The 17,844-nt window shown below is 37.5% G+C and overlaps 1 protein-coding gene across 2 annotated transcripts in view; it reads right to left on the bottom strand.

Moving 5' to 3' along the window:
* LOC141434168 (uncharacterized) overlaps positions 1–17,844 on the bottom strand; it is a 500,735-nt gene that overhangs the window by 201,129 nt on the left and 281,762 nt on the right. Inside the window, exons 5-6 of one of the 2 annotated variants that reach the window (XM_074096514.1) lie at positions 16,986–17,197; positions 14,728–14,808 (exon numbers count right to left, since the gene is read on the bottom strand). The exons of the other annotated variant lie outside the window; for it this stretch is intronic. Coding sequence (XP_073952615.1) covers positions 14,743–14,808; positions 16,986–17,197 — 278 coding nt within the window. The 3' untranslated portion in view covers positions 14,728–14,742. Of the gene's footprint in view, positions 1–14,727; positions 14,809–16,985; positions 17,198–17,844 lie in introns of those variants that run through there. 2 annotated transcript variants of the gene reach the window in all.

Raw genomic sequence — 17,844 nt, 5'->3', positions numbered from 1 at the left:
CACTCCGTTTTGAATGCTGAAAGGGACAAAATCGTGGCTGTGGCAGAAATTCATTCGGATTATCTCTTTAGTTTTGTTGTCAGTGATCACGCGGGCTTAGCAGATGTGTCTGCTACTGCACTTCCAATCCGTCGTTGTGCCTCGCACATAGTCGCGCCAAAAGGCAAACCCATTGACGACAACCATCGCATTGCCTCTTGTAGTTTTCGTCCAGATCACTAAAAATATATCGAATACAATACAATACAAGTAATCTTTATTACCACATATCAGTACAAAAATGTGTATGAGCACAGAATTCAGAAGAATAGGCGGTCTTATCGCTAAAAAGCGATCTCTTCCAGACCACCATTAAATACAGATTCGAACTTGATCATTACGTAAATAATTTCTATAATTTGTTTTTATAAAAAATGAAAGAAAAACGTTTGTTTCTTATTTTAATGATACTTTTTTTAACACTAACTACATAATAACTTTAAAAAAAAACTTGTATTTTATTTATTTATTTAGGAGAACAATAGCGTTACAATTGATCTTAAATCTAATTTGGAAGTGATACGTAAAGCCAATAACAGTTACTCCCTAAAATTATACAAAGCTTGGGCTGAATGAGTCTGTATGAGCAAATTAAGAGCGTTTATACCTGCTGGGCTGGCAACGTTGCATTTTTGTTAGTTTTCCTCGATTATTCCATAAAAATTGAATGAAAATTAATAATGTTGTCTGATAGAACACTTCTTAATATATAAGTTAATGTGTCTACTCCAATAATTATTCGTTATAGACTTTTATTTTCTTTAAAAACCGGTCATAAACATTAATTCGTTTTTAAGGAATATAAAAGTCTATCACGAATAATTATTGGAGTAATAATTATTGGAGTAGACACATTAACTTATATATTAAGAAGTGTTCTATAAGAAAACATTTTTAATTTTCATTCAATATTTATGGAATAATCGAGAAAAACTAACAAAAATGCAACGTTGCCAGCTCAGCAGGTATAAACGCTCTTAACTTGTAATATAAAACTTTATCTAATAAACAAACTTAATTTTAGTTCACATGTGTGTGTGTGTGTGTGTGTGTGTGCGCGCGCACGATATGTGTTTTTATATGTGAGATAATAATTATTTATTTGTAAAAACTTACACAACATAACAGTTTGACACCAAAGCACTGAGTAAGACAAAAAAAATGTTAAATAAAGATGGGAAGTATTATTTATTCAATATAACAAATTCATGAATTTCTATCCTACAATATTGTGTACAATAAATACTATCTAACATCCAAGACTAAAACTATTTATAAACTAAACTATGTTACAAAATAAAAACGTCATCTAAATTTTCTGTCCCAGGCATTGACCCCAAGACACTGGCAGCATTACCTCTCTGAACTGTTAAATAAATATGTTTGTGCTTGCTTCATTGTATGTGGCTTGTACAAAGGGGTCGGTCAACGGCTTGATTTTTTTTTTATTATAAGTACTTGTAACAATATTATTCCAAACTCTGATACTTTCTTACCTACTTATTACATTTCTATTCGCAACAAAATTGTTTTACTTTCTGTCACATCTCTTGATAGTACACGCCGTTTTCTATGCCAAAAGGAACAGAATCGTGGGTGTGGCACAAGTTCCCTCGGAGTATACGTTTCGTTTTCGTGTCTGTGGTACAGCGCGCTCTGCATATGCTCCTTCGAGTACACCTCCATGCGGTTAATTTACCTCGGGTATAGTCGCGGCCAAAGGGGTAACCATTGACGATCACCATGGCATTGCCTCTTGGTGTCATCGCCCAGATCACTAAAACAAATTTCTAGTTTATAGGTAAGATACCATGAGTATGCACAACGCTCCATTTCCACCACTTATATGCGAGGATGTGTAACAAGGAATATGTTTGTCATAAACCCTTAGAAATGGTTTATTTACCTATTCTCGCTCAGCACAGCTGCAGTTCGACGGAGCGAGGATAGATGAATGAAGCATTAGCTTAGTAAAATAGTGTAGTTACCAACCTAGTTTCTTTAACGGGCGTTTAACAGCTATTTATGCAACTGTATCGGGGTCTTAAAACACGAGTGTAGTTTCATGAAACGAGACGTAGCATAGGCATAAAAGCGTCACATGAGTGTTTTAGTGTTAAGGCCTGATTACGTACAGTTACATACAATATTTAATCAACATCCATATATTAAATCCTCTAACATGTGTTCCGCGAACCATTGTGAATGACCTGCATTGCAACGAGAACTACGGGTACGTATATGTCTGCCCCACAAGCTGCTCCCGGTGCACGCCCGATGACGATCTGCGCCTGCTGCTCGCCGCCACGTTCTACCTTCTGCACGCGTACCATAATAGTACATTACTGTAGGGGCTGGAAAGTAGGGGGTTGCTGGCCAAGCAGATATAGATAGGGATGCGAGACCGGCAACCCCACGTTCCGGCCGAGGCATGTATAATGCTTTTCTCAAAAATGACATGAAATAAAATAAAAAAACAAGAAATCAAGCTGGCGGGACGCTAGTGCGGTCGCCCTGTTGCGTGCGCGCGTGTCGTGCTGGCTGCTGACGCGGCGGATAAGGGCTGTGGTGCTGTGGCAGGCGGAGGTGCCGCTGAGCGCGCGTTGAAACAAAAAACGGTCGCATTGCCGGCCAGCGGCCTGCAAAGTTGTATGAAATATCTTTGCAGGCCGTTAGTGACGCACGCAGGCGTGCCGCAGCGTCTGCAGCGCGCGCGATACTTCCCGGCCTATTGTTTGTAGTTGTAACACAACGTCAATATTTTATGTCATGTTTGAGAAAAGCTCGATTACGATACAGCCGTGTTCATAATAGAATCCAATGTCGTAATGCTGGTCATTATCTATAATAATGGAGGATTTACTATATGGTTTACAATCAAAACGTACGTAATGCAAGATAGTTCTATTTCAAATTAAAAATCTTTGAGAAAGACTTCGTGGACAGATCACAACGAGTAAGTATTATTCAGATCATTATTATATAATATTGTATTTGACTATTTTTTTATTTTATAAATCAAAACTCCTCAGTGCTGCTATCGAATGTAAAAACTATTTTCAAGCTACCTTTAGGTACATGTAACAGAGTTTTAGGTTTCAAATTCAAGATTTGAAAGGGAAAGAAATAATAGCATGTGATGTCACACGCAAGTAGCGCCATAGCAACTGCATATAGAAAAGCGTTTTATAAAGAGACCGATTCATGGATTTTTCAAAAAAAACTAAGTTAAATTTGAAATAAAATAAAAAAATTTTTTTCTCGGACGTAGGTACATTATTTGTAAATAAATAGGTTATGGTAAATTCAGGAGTCGTCAAATGTTCTCTCTGCTCTTACGTTTTAAAGCTTGATGTATACGCCGTTTTTGATAATAAACTTCGGGGCAGCGTGGGTATGCTCGAGGTTGGCACGAATAATGGTTCTATCCAAGGTCGCCAGAAAATGACTATTACACCGATGGGTCTGCGTACACTTCCATGACATGGATCTGTTCCTGACGCCATTATTGCAGAAAGGGTACCCGTTGATAATGACCGTCTCCTTGCCCTTATTATTTCTTGCCCAAATCACTGCAAATGGAAATGTTTTTTTCATCTCTCCTGTTCGGAAAGTTTAATTTTCATAGGTAGATAACCAGGTGGAAAATTGCGTTTTCATCTCTAGGGTGGAAAGTTTTTTTTTTTTTTCAGTTTTTCGATTAGCCGCGGAGTCGAAGATTTCATGTTTCGGCATGGCCATCTAGATGCACGTCGCGACCAAGGAGCTTATATATAACACTGGAGCTACACTAAATTTGATCTTTATTACGTCACGAACATATTCCATCTCTTTCTTTAGTTAGGTTAAGAAAGAGATGGAAGTCATTCGTGAAACGTGAAAGAAAGAGATGGCATATATAAATAAGTAATAAAGGTCAAACTTCTTCGTTCGGCGTTCAACCTCCATTGCAGTTTTGTATAAAGCTCCTTGGTTGTGACCAACTCCATTTTTTTTTATAGTTGGCCGTGGCAAGTGGCCTGTCGAAAAGGTACCGTTGGAGGTTGGATATAAGTAAATTCAATTTATTATTATTCTCATTTATTTGTAGTATTTTACTTTCCTCACAGTCGAAATGAAAAGTAGAGTGTCTAACTCGGGTGGAATTTCCCATTTCCCCTCGAACGTTATAGAAATATCTTGGGTGAAATGGGTCACTTTCCACCCTTGGTAATCAATCTATTATATATATGCTTGGTAACAAAACTGTTTGGTATTCTGCCCTGTCGCCTGCTCATGACTTGGATGGACTGCATAGAAATGAATGACATCCAGTGATCGGAATAGGAAGTGCAATTTCGCGAGACTTCGGTGCGTAAGTTTAGTATGGATATATGTAGCTTTATTATAACTTCGGTATTTCATTTGAAAAGTTTTTATTTTGTGATTTTTTGATTAAATACTTACATTTCATTATTATTTCATACCTCCACCGCACAAAAACACAGAAAAAACGAACTAGGATTTTATTTTTTTGCGTTCTAGGTACGAAACTTTATGTAATTACTTAGTGTTCCTTTAGCCTGCAAGAAGCGGTTTGCTTCACCTTTCATAATGCGAACTGATAAGGAATGGAATTCGCTCCCGTCGTCTGTAATTCCGGATAAATACAATCTAGGGCTCTTCAAGGCTAGAGTGAATACTGAATAGGCGTTTATTGACCCCATGAGATACACCTTTGGCCTCATCTGCACTTATCACCAGGTGAGATAGGGTTCAATCAAGGTCAATTTTATTGAAAAAAAAAGAATCCATGAGCGTTAAACTTTAAAGTATATCCCATCTTTAATTATGAAATTTGCTGGTGGGTGGCTGTGTTCCAGAAAGGCACGAAGTATCGTCCGGTCAACGGTGGCGAGGAAGCGGCTCTTGCACCGATGATTCTGAGTGCATCTCCACCACGTATTCTTTCTAACAGTATATCCACCATTATTGCAGAATGAATAGCCATTTACGACGACCATCTCTTTGCCTCTTCGGTTAGTCGTCCAGATCACTAAAAATGAAATTTTGATATTTAAGTTTTGCTACGAGATAAGACCGTGATTACCTATAATGGGCCACCGATATTTTGATACAGTCGTACCTAGGCATCATGATCACAAGTATGGATCGTTTCTTTCGTTATTAAAGCTAGTTTCCGCCGCCAGTTAGATTGAAGAAAGGAAGAATTGAGCAGGTTACGAAGGGGAATCATAGGGTTGTCAAAAGTCCGTAGAGAGGGGAACACGATAACCCTGAAGTCCGGTAACTTACTCTATTTCTATGCTGGCTGACCTCAGCAGAGTTTTCGACCAAGTTGGCCTGAAAATGAACATAGACAAGACGAAAGCCACATTATTTTGTCGTGGCATGGTGTTTTTACTAAATATAAAACAATCAACAAAAAACTTAGAACAAAAAGTCAACAAACAGTTATAACAAAGAATTAACAAAAACAATAAAGTCAACAAAACAAATGACAACAATCACTGTATCACTGCACGCCAGTGTACTTGAGGAGGTAAAGGATCGTGGACACAGTGCGGGACACAAACGTCAACTGATTTACCAACCAATCACGCGTTCACGCGATCGACACGTCATTCTCCCGCCGCCGCGCACCACCGCCCGCCACCCACCTTCCAGCGATACCTAAAAATCTCTTCTGCGCAGGCAGGCAAGGACATTTGTTCACGATGTTGGCCGGTATCTGTATCTTCACTATTTTTTTGTGGTGCATGACGTCTACTATCCCGCTTCTGATGTAGGAGAGGCGATCAGACATTATCAAGAAAACCCGGGACTAATGCTGTTTTATGCTGTATTTCAGTAATCAATTCAATGTCAATCATTTAAATCTTATAACATTAAACTTCCAACGAACACTTAAGAGTTACGTGTTAACAAGTTCACTGCACAATAATCATCGCTTAACGGAGCTACAACATGTGAGAACTCTCCCCCATCGCTGTTCGTCGGCTTTTATAAGCGGGCGTAAACAACTGAGGTAAGACACCCCAGTAACAAGCCAGGTAGTGCACCTGGGGTGCAGCTGAGATGTTGTGATGGGTTGTTGCCGAGCCCGCTGCATTACTATTATTACTATGCGAATTAAATTACCATGGTTACTATGCGAAAATCAGTTTCTGCCTCTTTTTAATAATATAATAACGTTGCGCCGACATATCTATTATAATTTTGTGATATCTACTAACTAACGGGCTATTTTTTTTTTCAGGATACCACCTAATCCATCTGTTGCCCTTCTGTCTACGGTGATCATGATGCTTGCAACTACAACGAAATATCGGAAATAATAAGGGTAGCAAGTGTGACCTATTTCATTACCTCACAAAAAGAGTTATATTTACGTTTTCTTACATGTTTAATCGAAATATACTGAGTGGCAAAAAATTTGGCCCACTCTACATACAAAATTACCTGTTACTGCACATACATTTGAGGGCCTGAGTATATTATTAGACTCCCAACCATTACCTATAATTATCAATTATCATTACCTATAAGTATCAAAAACGAACGATGTTTTTATCAATAATGCGGTTTGAGTTAACGGTAAGTATTATTTATTAAAATTTACAAATAAATCAGTTTCTGTTATAAATTACATTTAATACATGATTTTATGCTGACTGTACTTTATGTTCGCTGTACTTGTACTGTCATATAACTTAAAATGTAGCTATAATTTCAAAGTCAAATTTCAAGTCAATCCGACCACTGAAAGTAGGTCAAAATTAACTCGGGTACGAGTACAAGATTTGAACCAACAACCACAACAAACAGGGCAGATGAAATAAAAGTTTGTAAAAATAAGTAAAATTTTATATTAATGATGATCTGTTACATTTTTTCGCAACAACAATAAGGATAGTAACCCCATGCTTCACCATTCATTGATTAATTTGATGTGACGGATATCTGTGATGCCGTCTCTTTTTGTTTTGTCCGAATAGGAGACGGAGACGGCATCACATTTATCTGTCAAATAAAATTTATCCAGGAGTGGTGAAACAGGCCCTAAGTCTCGATCGCCGCTAGGCCAAAATCTAACTAAAGGACTAAATATTTTTAGGAATCTTGCCGGTATTCGTATACATCCATTAGTTAGATTTTCAAGAAATATCGGACACGTATTTTTTCATTTGTCAATTAATCAAAAAAATACAATACAATACAATTATTCTTTATTGCCCACCACAAATCAGTACAAAAATCTAAAAATATTGAAATATAGCCGGTTAAAGTTCCGTATATAAACTGAATAAGTAATAGTACAGTGTAACTAACTTGGTACACTTTTTACTAAGAAGTGACGCACTTCGTCGGGCATTTTTAGTTTGATTGACAAAAGAAAAAATACGTGTCCAATATTTACTGATAATTTGACGGAATATCACGATTATTAGTTTCGATCTTTTCGAAAGAACTTTTTCATTCAGTGCGCTCACGACGGTGATAGGTGAGATTAAAGTAAAATTTAGTCATTTTATCAATATAACGTGTCATTAGAGTTTAATTAATACTATTATTATTATTTTTACCCAGGAATCTATCAAATTAAATCTATGTTACATATGACGTATGGCTCAAGTCACTCTTTGAAGTATACGCCATTCCGAATGGCGAATTTTGAAGGTGCATGGCTGTGCTGAAGTTTGGCCTTGACTATGTTCCGTTCATAGTCCGTCACCAGCCGACTCCTACAACGATGGTGAAGCGTACACCTCCACGACGTACTTTTGTTTCCTCCACTGTGTTTCGAAAACGTAAAACCGTTTACTATGAGCATTTCTAGGCCTCTCTGATTCATAGTCCAGATCACTGCAAATTAATGTTACGTAAATCCCAACATTTCAGAGCAACGATTATTAATCCAAATCAGACTATATTAAACTCCTGATAAAAAAAAACATTATTATAAAAATACATGTACAAGCTTTTCTTACTAACTGTACATTCTGTTACGGTTCCATACCAAATTTAATAAAAAGTTGTTGCTGCTGGCTTTGCTGAGGCGCTGACTTCAAACTAGTAGAAAAATATTTTCAAGGTTTTTGAAGTCGGCTTCTTTGTTTTTTTTTTTGTAATGGTGTTTCTATATTTTATTTTCAAATGTGTTAACTAGACAAAGGGGCCTTATATCCGAATGTGGATTGGTTGTATTGGATTGAGATGGGAAGATTTAAACATGAAAATGACTACAAGAATGTTTATTGAATAAAACGTGTATTTATTAAGAAGGCTACTATGGAATCAGTCTGGCGGACATTTGTTTGTAAGTGACGTAAGAAAAGCAGCCATGTTTTTACGTACTCATAATACCCGGTTAAAGTGAAAAATTATAAATATGAAAGAAATAATGGTTACATACCCAGTACATAACACAAAAAAAGAAAAGTCTATCCAAAAAAAAGAAAGAAGAAGAAAGAAAAAGAAAATATTGGCCCATCCTTGATGAACAATCATGTCAAACTTTAAAGTATACGCCATTCCGAATGATACACTTTGACGGCGGGTGGCTATGCTCCAGGTTGGCCTTGACTATATTCCGGTCCAGATCGGTTATCAGTCGACTTTTGCAGACATGATTTTTCGTACACCGCCACGCCTTATTTCCAAGTCCTTTGCCGTGTTTGGAAAACGGGTAACCGTTTACGATAACCATCTCAACGCCTTTCGGATTCGTGGTCCAGATGACTGTGAATTAATAAATACTTTAATGACAAACGCCAAAAATGCTAACTTATATCATTAGTTCATTTTGTATCAACGTACTACCTAGGGCATTTCCAAGCTAGAATGAATAGGCTACTGATTATATTACTGAATTAGTGACATACAAGAGAGAGATCTCAAAGTATCTCAAAGTTTGTCAATTGGGTTTCGTTTCTTTTCTTTTGTACAATAAAGAGTTTACATACATACATACAGCTCTGGCCTCATCTGCATTTTTCATCAGGTGAGATAGGGGTCAATCACGGTTCAGTTTTATGTAAAAAAAGTAATAAAATAAGGCGTAGGTAGTCAAGTAAATACTGTATTTATATAAGCACAGTTATTATAGTTGCACTTGTTTTGTCGGAACCCTCATTTGTAATTACCGAAAAAATCTATATAAATATAGATGAATTGAAGAAACGTATGTTTGCGCATCACTTCAGATCGGCTGCACCTTGTTTAATTATTTTTTGTAGTGTTTGTCAATGAAAATGATTTAAAAACGATAAGTAAGAATAAAAAGTCGAATTTAGACATCTCCATACAAAAATGAGTAAGAGAGAAGAAAAATGTTTGCAGGATAGATTTTGTCTCATATTGTCAGCAGAGCAGACTCAGGTCTGATGGCTAGTACTAAAGACTAAACAAGATCACAAAAGCTAGAATGATTTCCACGTTTACTTATCGAGCTGCTTCGTAGTTCAGCAATTGGGCAAATGTAAATTAGCGAACCTACTGTGTTAAAAATAAAGTTGTGTTAAATACTTGTGATGTATAGATATCATTTAATAATATTATTGTAAATATGTTTAAAAAAATATACCTCGTTCAGTTTCTTGCCGGATTCTTCTCAACAGAGGTTTTTCTGAACCGGTGGTACATTTTTTTTACATTTTGTAAGTGCTTGTTATAGCCTAAATTGAATAAAGCTATTTTGACTTTGACTTTGACTTTGATAGCCGTAGCTGGGTCATAACGCGTTCCTCAGCGTTATATTTTCCAATGAAGACAAAAGTTTTACGACACAAAAATCAAAACAGCTGCTGTAAAAATAATGCTACCTTATAAGGCCCACAAACGATACGGAAAATCGTAACTATCAGGCTGCTCCGTTTGACCGTTTATCGTATCGTGTGTGTGAGGAAACTGTAAATTGTTTTAAGTTTTTAGGGTTCCGTACCCAAAGGGTGCCAACGGGACCGTATTACTGAGACTCCGCTGTCTGTCTGTCTGTCTATCCGTCTGTCCGTCTGTCTGTCACAGGGCTCTATCTCTTGAGCCGTACCTAATAGCGAGACACTTGAAATTTTCACAATTATATATTACTGTGGCCGCTACAACAAATACTAAAAACAGAATAAAATAAATATTTAAGGGGGGCTCCCATACAACAAACGTGATTTTTTTTGCCGTTTTTTGCTCGATATTAATACTCGTAACGGCAACAGGTAGATGCTTGAAATATTCACAGAATATTTAGTTGCATAATCACTTAAAAAGTAAATAATTAAATTAAAATAAAATAAATATTTAAGGGGGGCTCCCATACAACTGTTAATGTCTAATGTTGTATAAATAATGGTACGGGACCTTTCGTGCGCGAGTCCTACTCGCACTTGGCCAGTTTTTTTAATGTTGTACCGTCGAAAAAAACAGTATTAAAATTCAAATAGATAAATTGGAACGGATGAATTAGGGTTTTAATTAAAGCCACAATCGCTATTGCGTCGTTGGACGTCATCGGAACTGAAATGAAGATCGCTACGATAAACTGTAGCGTGTGTAGAGTAAGAATTTACGACAAATCGGACCGATCTAACGGTGCAGTCTGATCGTAAGAGTTGTCGTAGCGTCAGTGGGCTCTACAACACATTAGGTATGTACTGGGCCTTATAATGTATACATAATAAGTAATATGTAAATCACAATGCTATACTTCTTAAATTATATTTTGATGTATATTCCATCTTTGATTACGTATTTAGATGCCGCGTGACTGTGTTCGAGGGTTCCGCGAACTATCTGCAGAGCCGGGTTGGTCACCAAGCGACTCTTGCAGTGGTTGTTCTGTGTGCACCTCCACGATGTGTTTTTGCCTATAACGTGCTTGGAGTAAGAATAACCGTTGACAAGCAGCATGTCGTGGCCTCGCCGACTCCTAGTCCAGATAACTGCGCGATAAAAATGCATTATATTTATATTATTGATTGAACCCGTTCATTTTTAACAAGCTGACACTGCAATCAAATGTAATGTTTTAAGCTTTCGTGATTTTCACTAATAACTATTACGACGACTTATCACGTTTAACAAAACGAGTACCTAATAGTTACCTCGAAGTTTCAGCCACATTGTAGTAGCCGTGTGGTCATGAATACTCGACCTAACTATAAGTAGGTACTACATGGTCTACTCGAGATCACGGCCACTGCAATGTGACTGAAACGTGGAGGTAGTATTACTCGTGCCTACATATTGTCAAGCATGATAAGTCCCGAGTGCTGTAATACTTATGAGTATGACTGCAATCATGAGCGCAAGTAAAGAAGAAAAGCTTGTGTTAAAAATGAAAAGTTTTAGCAATGAACTTATGTAAGTAAATAATTACCAAACAACACAAATATTCTTTATTGAATGCCACAAATCAGAACAAAAATTAAAAGGCACGATAGACATCAAGCGGTCTTGTTGCATAAAAGCAATTCTGGCAGAGAACCATTTAGATACAGAAATGAATTCAAACAGGTCATAGTAAGTAGGTCACAGAAACAAACAGACAAACAAGATACAAAACATATTATAAGAATATAAATAAAATTAAAAGACAAAAACAGCCTAGTGCAAGTTAACCTCAGGCACTGAGACTTTTTATAATAAAAAAGTCAAACTGACTACGCGTTTAAGTACATAGAGCACAGACGCATTACAAAGTTTTTTTTTCCCCTAAGACCGAACCACGCTTAGCCGGTTGTGTTAATATGCTCTATAAACAAACGGTTTAATGTTTAGTATCATCGGTCACTGTATTAATCAAACATCTAGCAAAGTAGCCGGTACTTTTAACACTCATTAAGAGTCTACGCTAAGTCGCAGGGGCACGACGCTGTGCGGCGTGCTGTTTCAATAGGTTTCATTCAATTAGAACAGAGACCCGCCTCACGCAATGTTTCGACTGAAGTACCTACTCGTATCCCTTGTTTACTTAGGCTTTTTTAAAATAAGCAAAACTAGGTATTTTGATTTCGATAATTCCGATAGCTGTAGCTTTGTCCAATACGACATCATAACGTATTATCTCATTTCATCATCGGCAGATTTCAGGTGAGACATGAAATCATGGCTAAAAACGAAACTTACCTACATAGAAAAATATATATTGGTCAAAAATGGTTCAACTTGCACTTCCGACAAAATAAGGAATTTTAATTCAGAACGAACAAAAAAAAAGATTATTTTAGATCAGCTGTAATCATGGACTTTTATCTAAGTGGATGATATAAGTAAAATGTCTGAGAACCAAGAGTGACACAATTCGGTCGAAAATATTATACATTCTGTCGGTCGCTTGTATTTGAATTACTCACAATACAACATTTTCCGCTCCGGTCTCATTTCGTAAAATGGAACTGCCTCGTGTTGAGAGATATTGGGTACTTTAGGCGAATTCTACTCGGTCAAAATCAAAACTAGGCGTGTTTATGACACGCAAGATAGGTGGTTGTCATTATATCACAACCACAACCATGTTATTAATTTAAAAAATACCTATATATTGTTACATATCTGTACATTCAAACTATAAAAACCTTCATCAAATTCTGAATTTGCTGGTATTTTAGTTGTCCTTGCAATTAAAGAATTTACTCTAAATAATGTAACTTTTATTCATATAACTTGGCAATAATTAAATTAAAACTATGTACATAAACTTAAAATACTTGAATAAAATAAAACCTAAAACTAAAACAAATTAGTACTCAAAGTATTTACCCCCCTCTGGCTAAGTCCCGAAGATGCCGGCAGGCGTTTCCTCTTTCAATAGCTAAGCTACTCTTATTATATGTCCGAGGAAACTGCCAGTACCACTACCATGAGTTTACAGTGACCGTACTCGATAGCGACGGCGTTAATTATTTGTATGGTGAATTGTACAGCGCCTCTACAAATAATTTACGTCGTCGCTATCGAGTACGGTCACTGTAAACTCTTGGTTGTAGTACTGCTCTTCGGTCTCCTGTGACGTCTACTAACCATTTTGATATTTCTTTGAAAAGCTTTAAAGCGCTAGGACCCCACGGAACCAATCAATATTAACTTGTTTCACATCAAAGTAAAAAGGAATCGTCCGTCACCATTTTCATGAGAGCCAATGAATTCAGTGACGCGTATCAAGGCTTAATTCAAACTTTGTAATAAACTCCATTCTGAATGATATAACTGGGGGGTTCGTGACTATGCTCCGAGGGGCCTCGAAGTATCTCGTGGTCTACGGTGGCGATGAGGCGGCTCTTGCAACGAAGGTTCTTGGTACAAGTGCAAGCCCACGAAACTTTGTTATTCCATTTTTTATTCATGCAGAATGGATAGTCGTTGACGATAACTAGTTCATTGCCTCGTTGATTACTCGTCCAGATAACCGTTTGATAAGTACCTATTTAAAAATAATAAACACGACTTTTAAATGTTTGTGAAGCAAGTTTCTTATCAAGCGACGAATACAAATGACCAGTTATTTTAATCCTACTAATACTCGTATTGTAAGTGCTAAATTTTGGACCCATCACACAAAAAATGATGATGTGATAGATTTTTATGAATTTTGGCAAACGGATAGTTTATAAACTGGATTAACAAAGAAAATTATCTCCAACCATTATACAATTCTTACGAGGTAAAATATTCGCAAACGTAGTGCGAGCAACAGCTAGTAGCTATGTCAAAATTATGTTGTTCATATGTGGTTAATACATAAAAAAATGCATGATTTATTGCTTGCTAAAATAAACCGTTATTGCTGTCATAAAAGCCAATGAGTTCAATGGGTTAAGCTTTAAAGCGCTAGGACCCCACGGGACCAATCAATCAATCCGTCACCATTTTCATGAGAGCCAATGAATTCAGTGGCGCGTATCAATCATACTTTGTAATAAACTCCATTCTGTATGATATAACTGGGAGGTTCGTGACTGTGCTCGCAGGGGCCTCGAAGTATCTCATGTTCCACGGTAGCGAGGACGCGACTCTTGCAACAAAAGTTCTTTGTGCAAGCCCACGAAACTTTGTTATTCCATTTTTTATTCATGTAGAACGGATAGTCGTTGACGATTACCATTTCTTTGCCTCTTCGATTAGTTGTCCAGATAACTGATAAATAAGCACATATTTAAAATAAAAAACAACGACTGTCAAATCCTTCTCAAGCAATTTTTTTTCTAACAACTAATAAAAAATACCAGCAATTTGAATTCTACTTATATTATAAATGCAAAAGACAAGTTCGGATGTTTGTTGACCGATCACGCAAAAAAACAGATCAATGGATTTGTACGAATTTAGCGAAAGATGAAATACTGTTTATCTCGGAAAATTGCACGATTCTCACGAGATAGCGGTGAACAAAATCTTCGCAAACGTAGTCGCATGTTGCTAGTTTACCAGATTTATATTATTAATAAGAAAACTGTTTTATTTGTTGTTTGCAGGTATAATGTATATATAGGAAATCTTAATTATTTTCATAAAAGCCAATGAGTTTCAGTCAGTGGCATAGCTTAAATCAAATTCTGATGTAAACTCCACCTCGTATGATATATTTGGGAGGTGCGTGACTGTGCTCGGAGGGGCCTCGAAGTATCTCATGGTCCATGGTGGCGAGGAAGCGGCTCTTGCAACGGTTGTACAGAGTGCAAGTCCATGATACCTTGTTATTCCATTTTCTATTCAAGCAGAAGGGGTAACCGTTGAAAATGACCATTTCTTTGCCTCGTTGATTAGTCGTCCAGATAACTGTAATTATAGTAATAAGTTGTTAAAACTGTCAATGTCATTGCTTAATCTAATAAAACGATTTTTTTAATAATAATATTATCAGCCATTTTCATCCGACTTGTTATTCCATCATGCAATATCCCGCCAAAATGTATTTTTTGGAGTGTTTGCTGTTTGGCTTTTAGGACCATTATACACAAACTGTAGGCAGTTTAATCAGCTACATTATAATACTTTATTATTTAAATTAAATAGTAATTTGACGTAATGCGCGTCAGCAATATTTATATACATATTTACATATAGAATATTCATAGTCCTGTGAATGTATTCAATAACTAATAAATTAACCATAGAAATTTATATTCTTAATTTCAATTCGTGTATAAAGGCCTTTATCGTGGATATATTTGTCGTTTTGCATTGAAACAAAAGAATGTTGTCGGGCAGGCCTAGGCTTGCAACAGTATATTTTGAAGCCTGTTTTAAGGAACACAACATAAACATTACATAGCATGTTAAATTATATTGTAACGGATCACTCACGTCTTAAACCGAGTTTAGATCGACATGTTCGCCGAAGGATAAGGAGCCCCTGAGTGGTCCCGGGGTATACATGATTCCGTGTTCGTGTGGCAAGAGCCATATCGGTGAGACTGGTCGTAACGTGTCTACTAGGGTATCGGAGCACATACGTAGTATGAGGAAACAGGACAACAGAGGCTCTGCTGTGGCCGAGCATTCAATGGACTCGGATTTGACGCATTACATCAGGTTTGATAAGGTGTCTGTACTTGCGAGAGAAAAGTTTTTCATTCCGCGGAAAGTGCGTGAAGCCATTGAGATTAGTCGTCATCCGAATTTTAACCGGGATTGCGGTTTGTCGGTACCCCCGAGTTGGAAAACAGTTTTAAATACTCGTGCTGCATCATCGGTTGGTGTGAACGTGCCTTTACGGAGCGATGTTGTTAGTGTTGTGTGCTACCCTACATTAGACATTGATAATAAAAATGACGATAAAAATGCGGGTAGTTGTGCGCCGGTGTTAGTTTCGTCGGGCAGTCGCGCGAGCAGACCGGTGGCGCGTAGTGTGCGTGTTGCGGCAGCCGCCGAGTCGCCCGAAACATGTCGAGCTAAACTCGGTTTAAGACGTGAGTGATCCGTTACAATATCATTTAATATGAGCGAGTCTTACGGTAGTTTCATGTTCAAAATTACATAGCATGTTTGAGAAAAATTATATTTCATTACTTTGATGTATTCATTCCATTCCTTATTACAAATCTGGGGTTTGCGACTGTACTCTGGGGGAGGGGGGCTGGAATTACCTATCTAATGGTCCACGTTGCCGAGGATAGTTCTGAATGCAAGGAACTTAATGGTAAAACCTGCATACGTTTTTTTTAGTGAAACAACGAAATTAGGTATTTAAAATTGTGTTAACTTCTTTAGTAAAAAGATGATAAATACCGCTATGGAATGTACATATAGGTATTTTTAGTCCATTTGTGTTAGAGATACCAAGAAACGTGTGTTACAATTCGACCGTTAATTCAAACCTTAAACTGAGTATAGTTACCTCAAGCTTCTAGAAAATGTATAGTTTCTACGAAATATCATTTTGAATCTTCGCAGACGAAGACGCAGGCAACGGCTAGTATATCAAGTTTGACATAAATTTAAAAAAAATATTGGCTGTTTACCGTGAGACTCACTCATATTAAATATATTGACCCGGATAACTCACGTCTTAAATCGAGTTTAGCTCGACATGTTTCGGGCTAATCCGTAGCCCTTCGTCTTCGCAGCAACGCGACTCAAGCGGCTACTGCAACACGCGCACTGCGCGCCGCCGAGCAGAGGCGAGCAGAGGCTCGCGCGACTACCCGACGAAACTGACACCGGCACACAACTACCCACGCTTTCATCAACATTTTCATTGCAACTGTCAAATGTAGGGTAGCACACAACACTAACAACATCGATCTGTAAAGGTATGTTCACACACACCGATGACGCAGCACGAGTATTTAACACCGTTTTCCAACTCGGAGCTAAACTCGATTTAAGACGTGAATTATCCGGGTAAAAATATTTAATAAAAGTAAGCGAAATTGAAAGTGAATAAAATCGATAATATTAAAGCCGATGATTTCAGTGGTTTATCAAGGCTTGCATCAAACTTTGATGTATACTCCATTCCGTATGATATATCTGGGGGGTTCGTGACTGTGCTCGGAGGGACGTCGAAGTATCTTGTGGTCGACGGTGGCGAGGAGGCGACTCTTGCAACGGCAGTGCAGAGTGCAAGTCCATGCCACCTTGTTATTCCATTTTCTATTCGCGCAGAAGGTATAACCGTCGAAGATGACCATTTCTTTGCCTCGTTGATTAGTCGTCCAGATAACTGCAATTATAGCGTGTTGTGTCATTGGTAAATCTTGTAAAACTAAACTTCTTTTAAATAATATGACCAGCAATTTTAATCCTACATGTATACATTATTAGTGTAAGGATATTTTAATGTTTGTTACTCCATCACGTAAATATGTCTCAACGTTCGCGTCCAATTTTGTATTGAGCCAGAAAAATATTATTAAATAACCAAAGGCCGAGGATCGGCAAGCGTGGCGTGGGTCAGACTAGGTGGAGCGATGATCTTCGCAAGGTGGCTGGCGAGAACTGGATGAGAGTGGCCGAGGATCGTGCTCAGTGGCGTGCAATTGGAGAGGCCTATATCGAGTAGTGGACTAAAACAAGCCGATGATGATGATGAATAACTAACGAAACACGTCTAACAGAGCAAATATTTTCAGCAGACGAAAAAGGTGTCACCTGCGAATAGATACGGAAACTAAAAAAATTGTTCACTAAGAACGCTACCAAACTGCTATAGTACATTACTGCAGAGTCCGCGAAGTAGGGGATTGCCGGCCGAGTAGTTATAGATACGATCTAGAGATACGACGCCGACAATCCCTGTTCGCGGACAAGGCTTGTATAATGCTTTTCTCAAATAAATCCAAATAAATAATACCATGTATGTCACTTGAT

Source organism: Choristoneura fumiferana, chromosome 13, assembly GCF_025370935.1.
Source record: "Choristoneura fumiferana chromosome 13, NRCan_CFum_1, whole genome shotgun sequence".
NCBI lineage: Eukaryota > Metazoa > Arthropoda > Insecta > Lepidoptera > Tortricidae > Choristoneura > Choristoneura fumiferana.
Note: the sequence above shows the minus strand (reverse complement) of the source record. Positions and strands in the feature narration are given on the sequence as shown.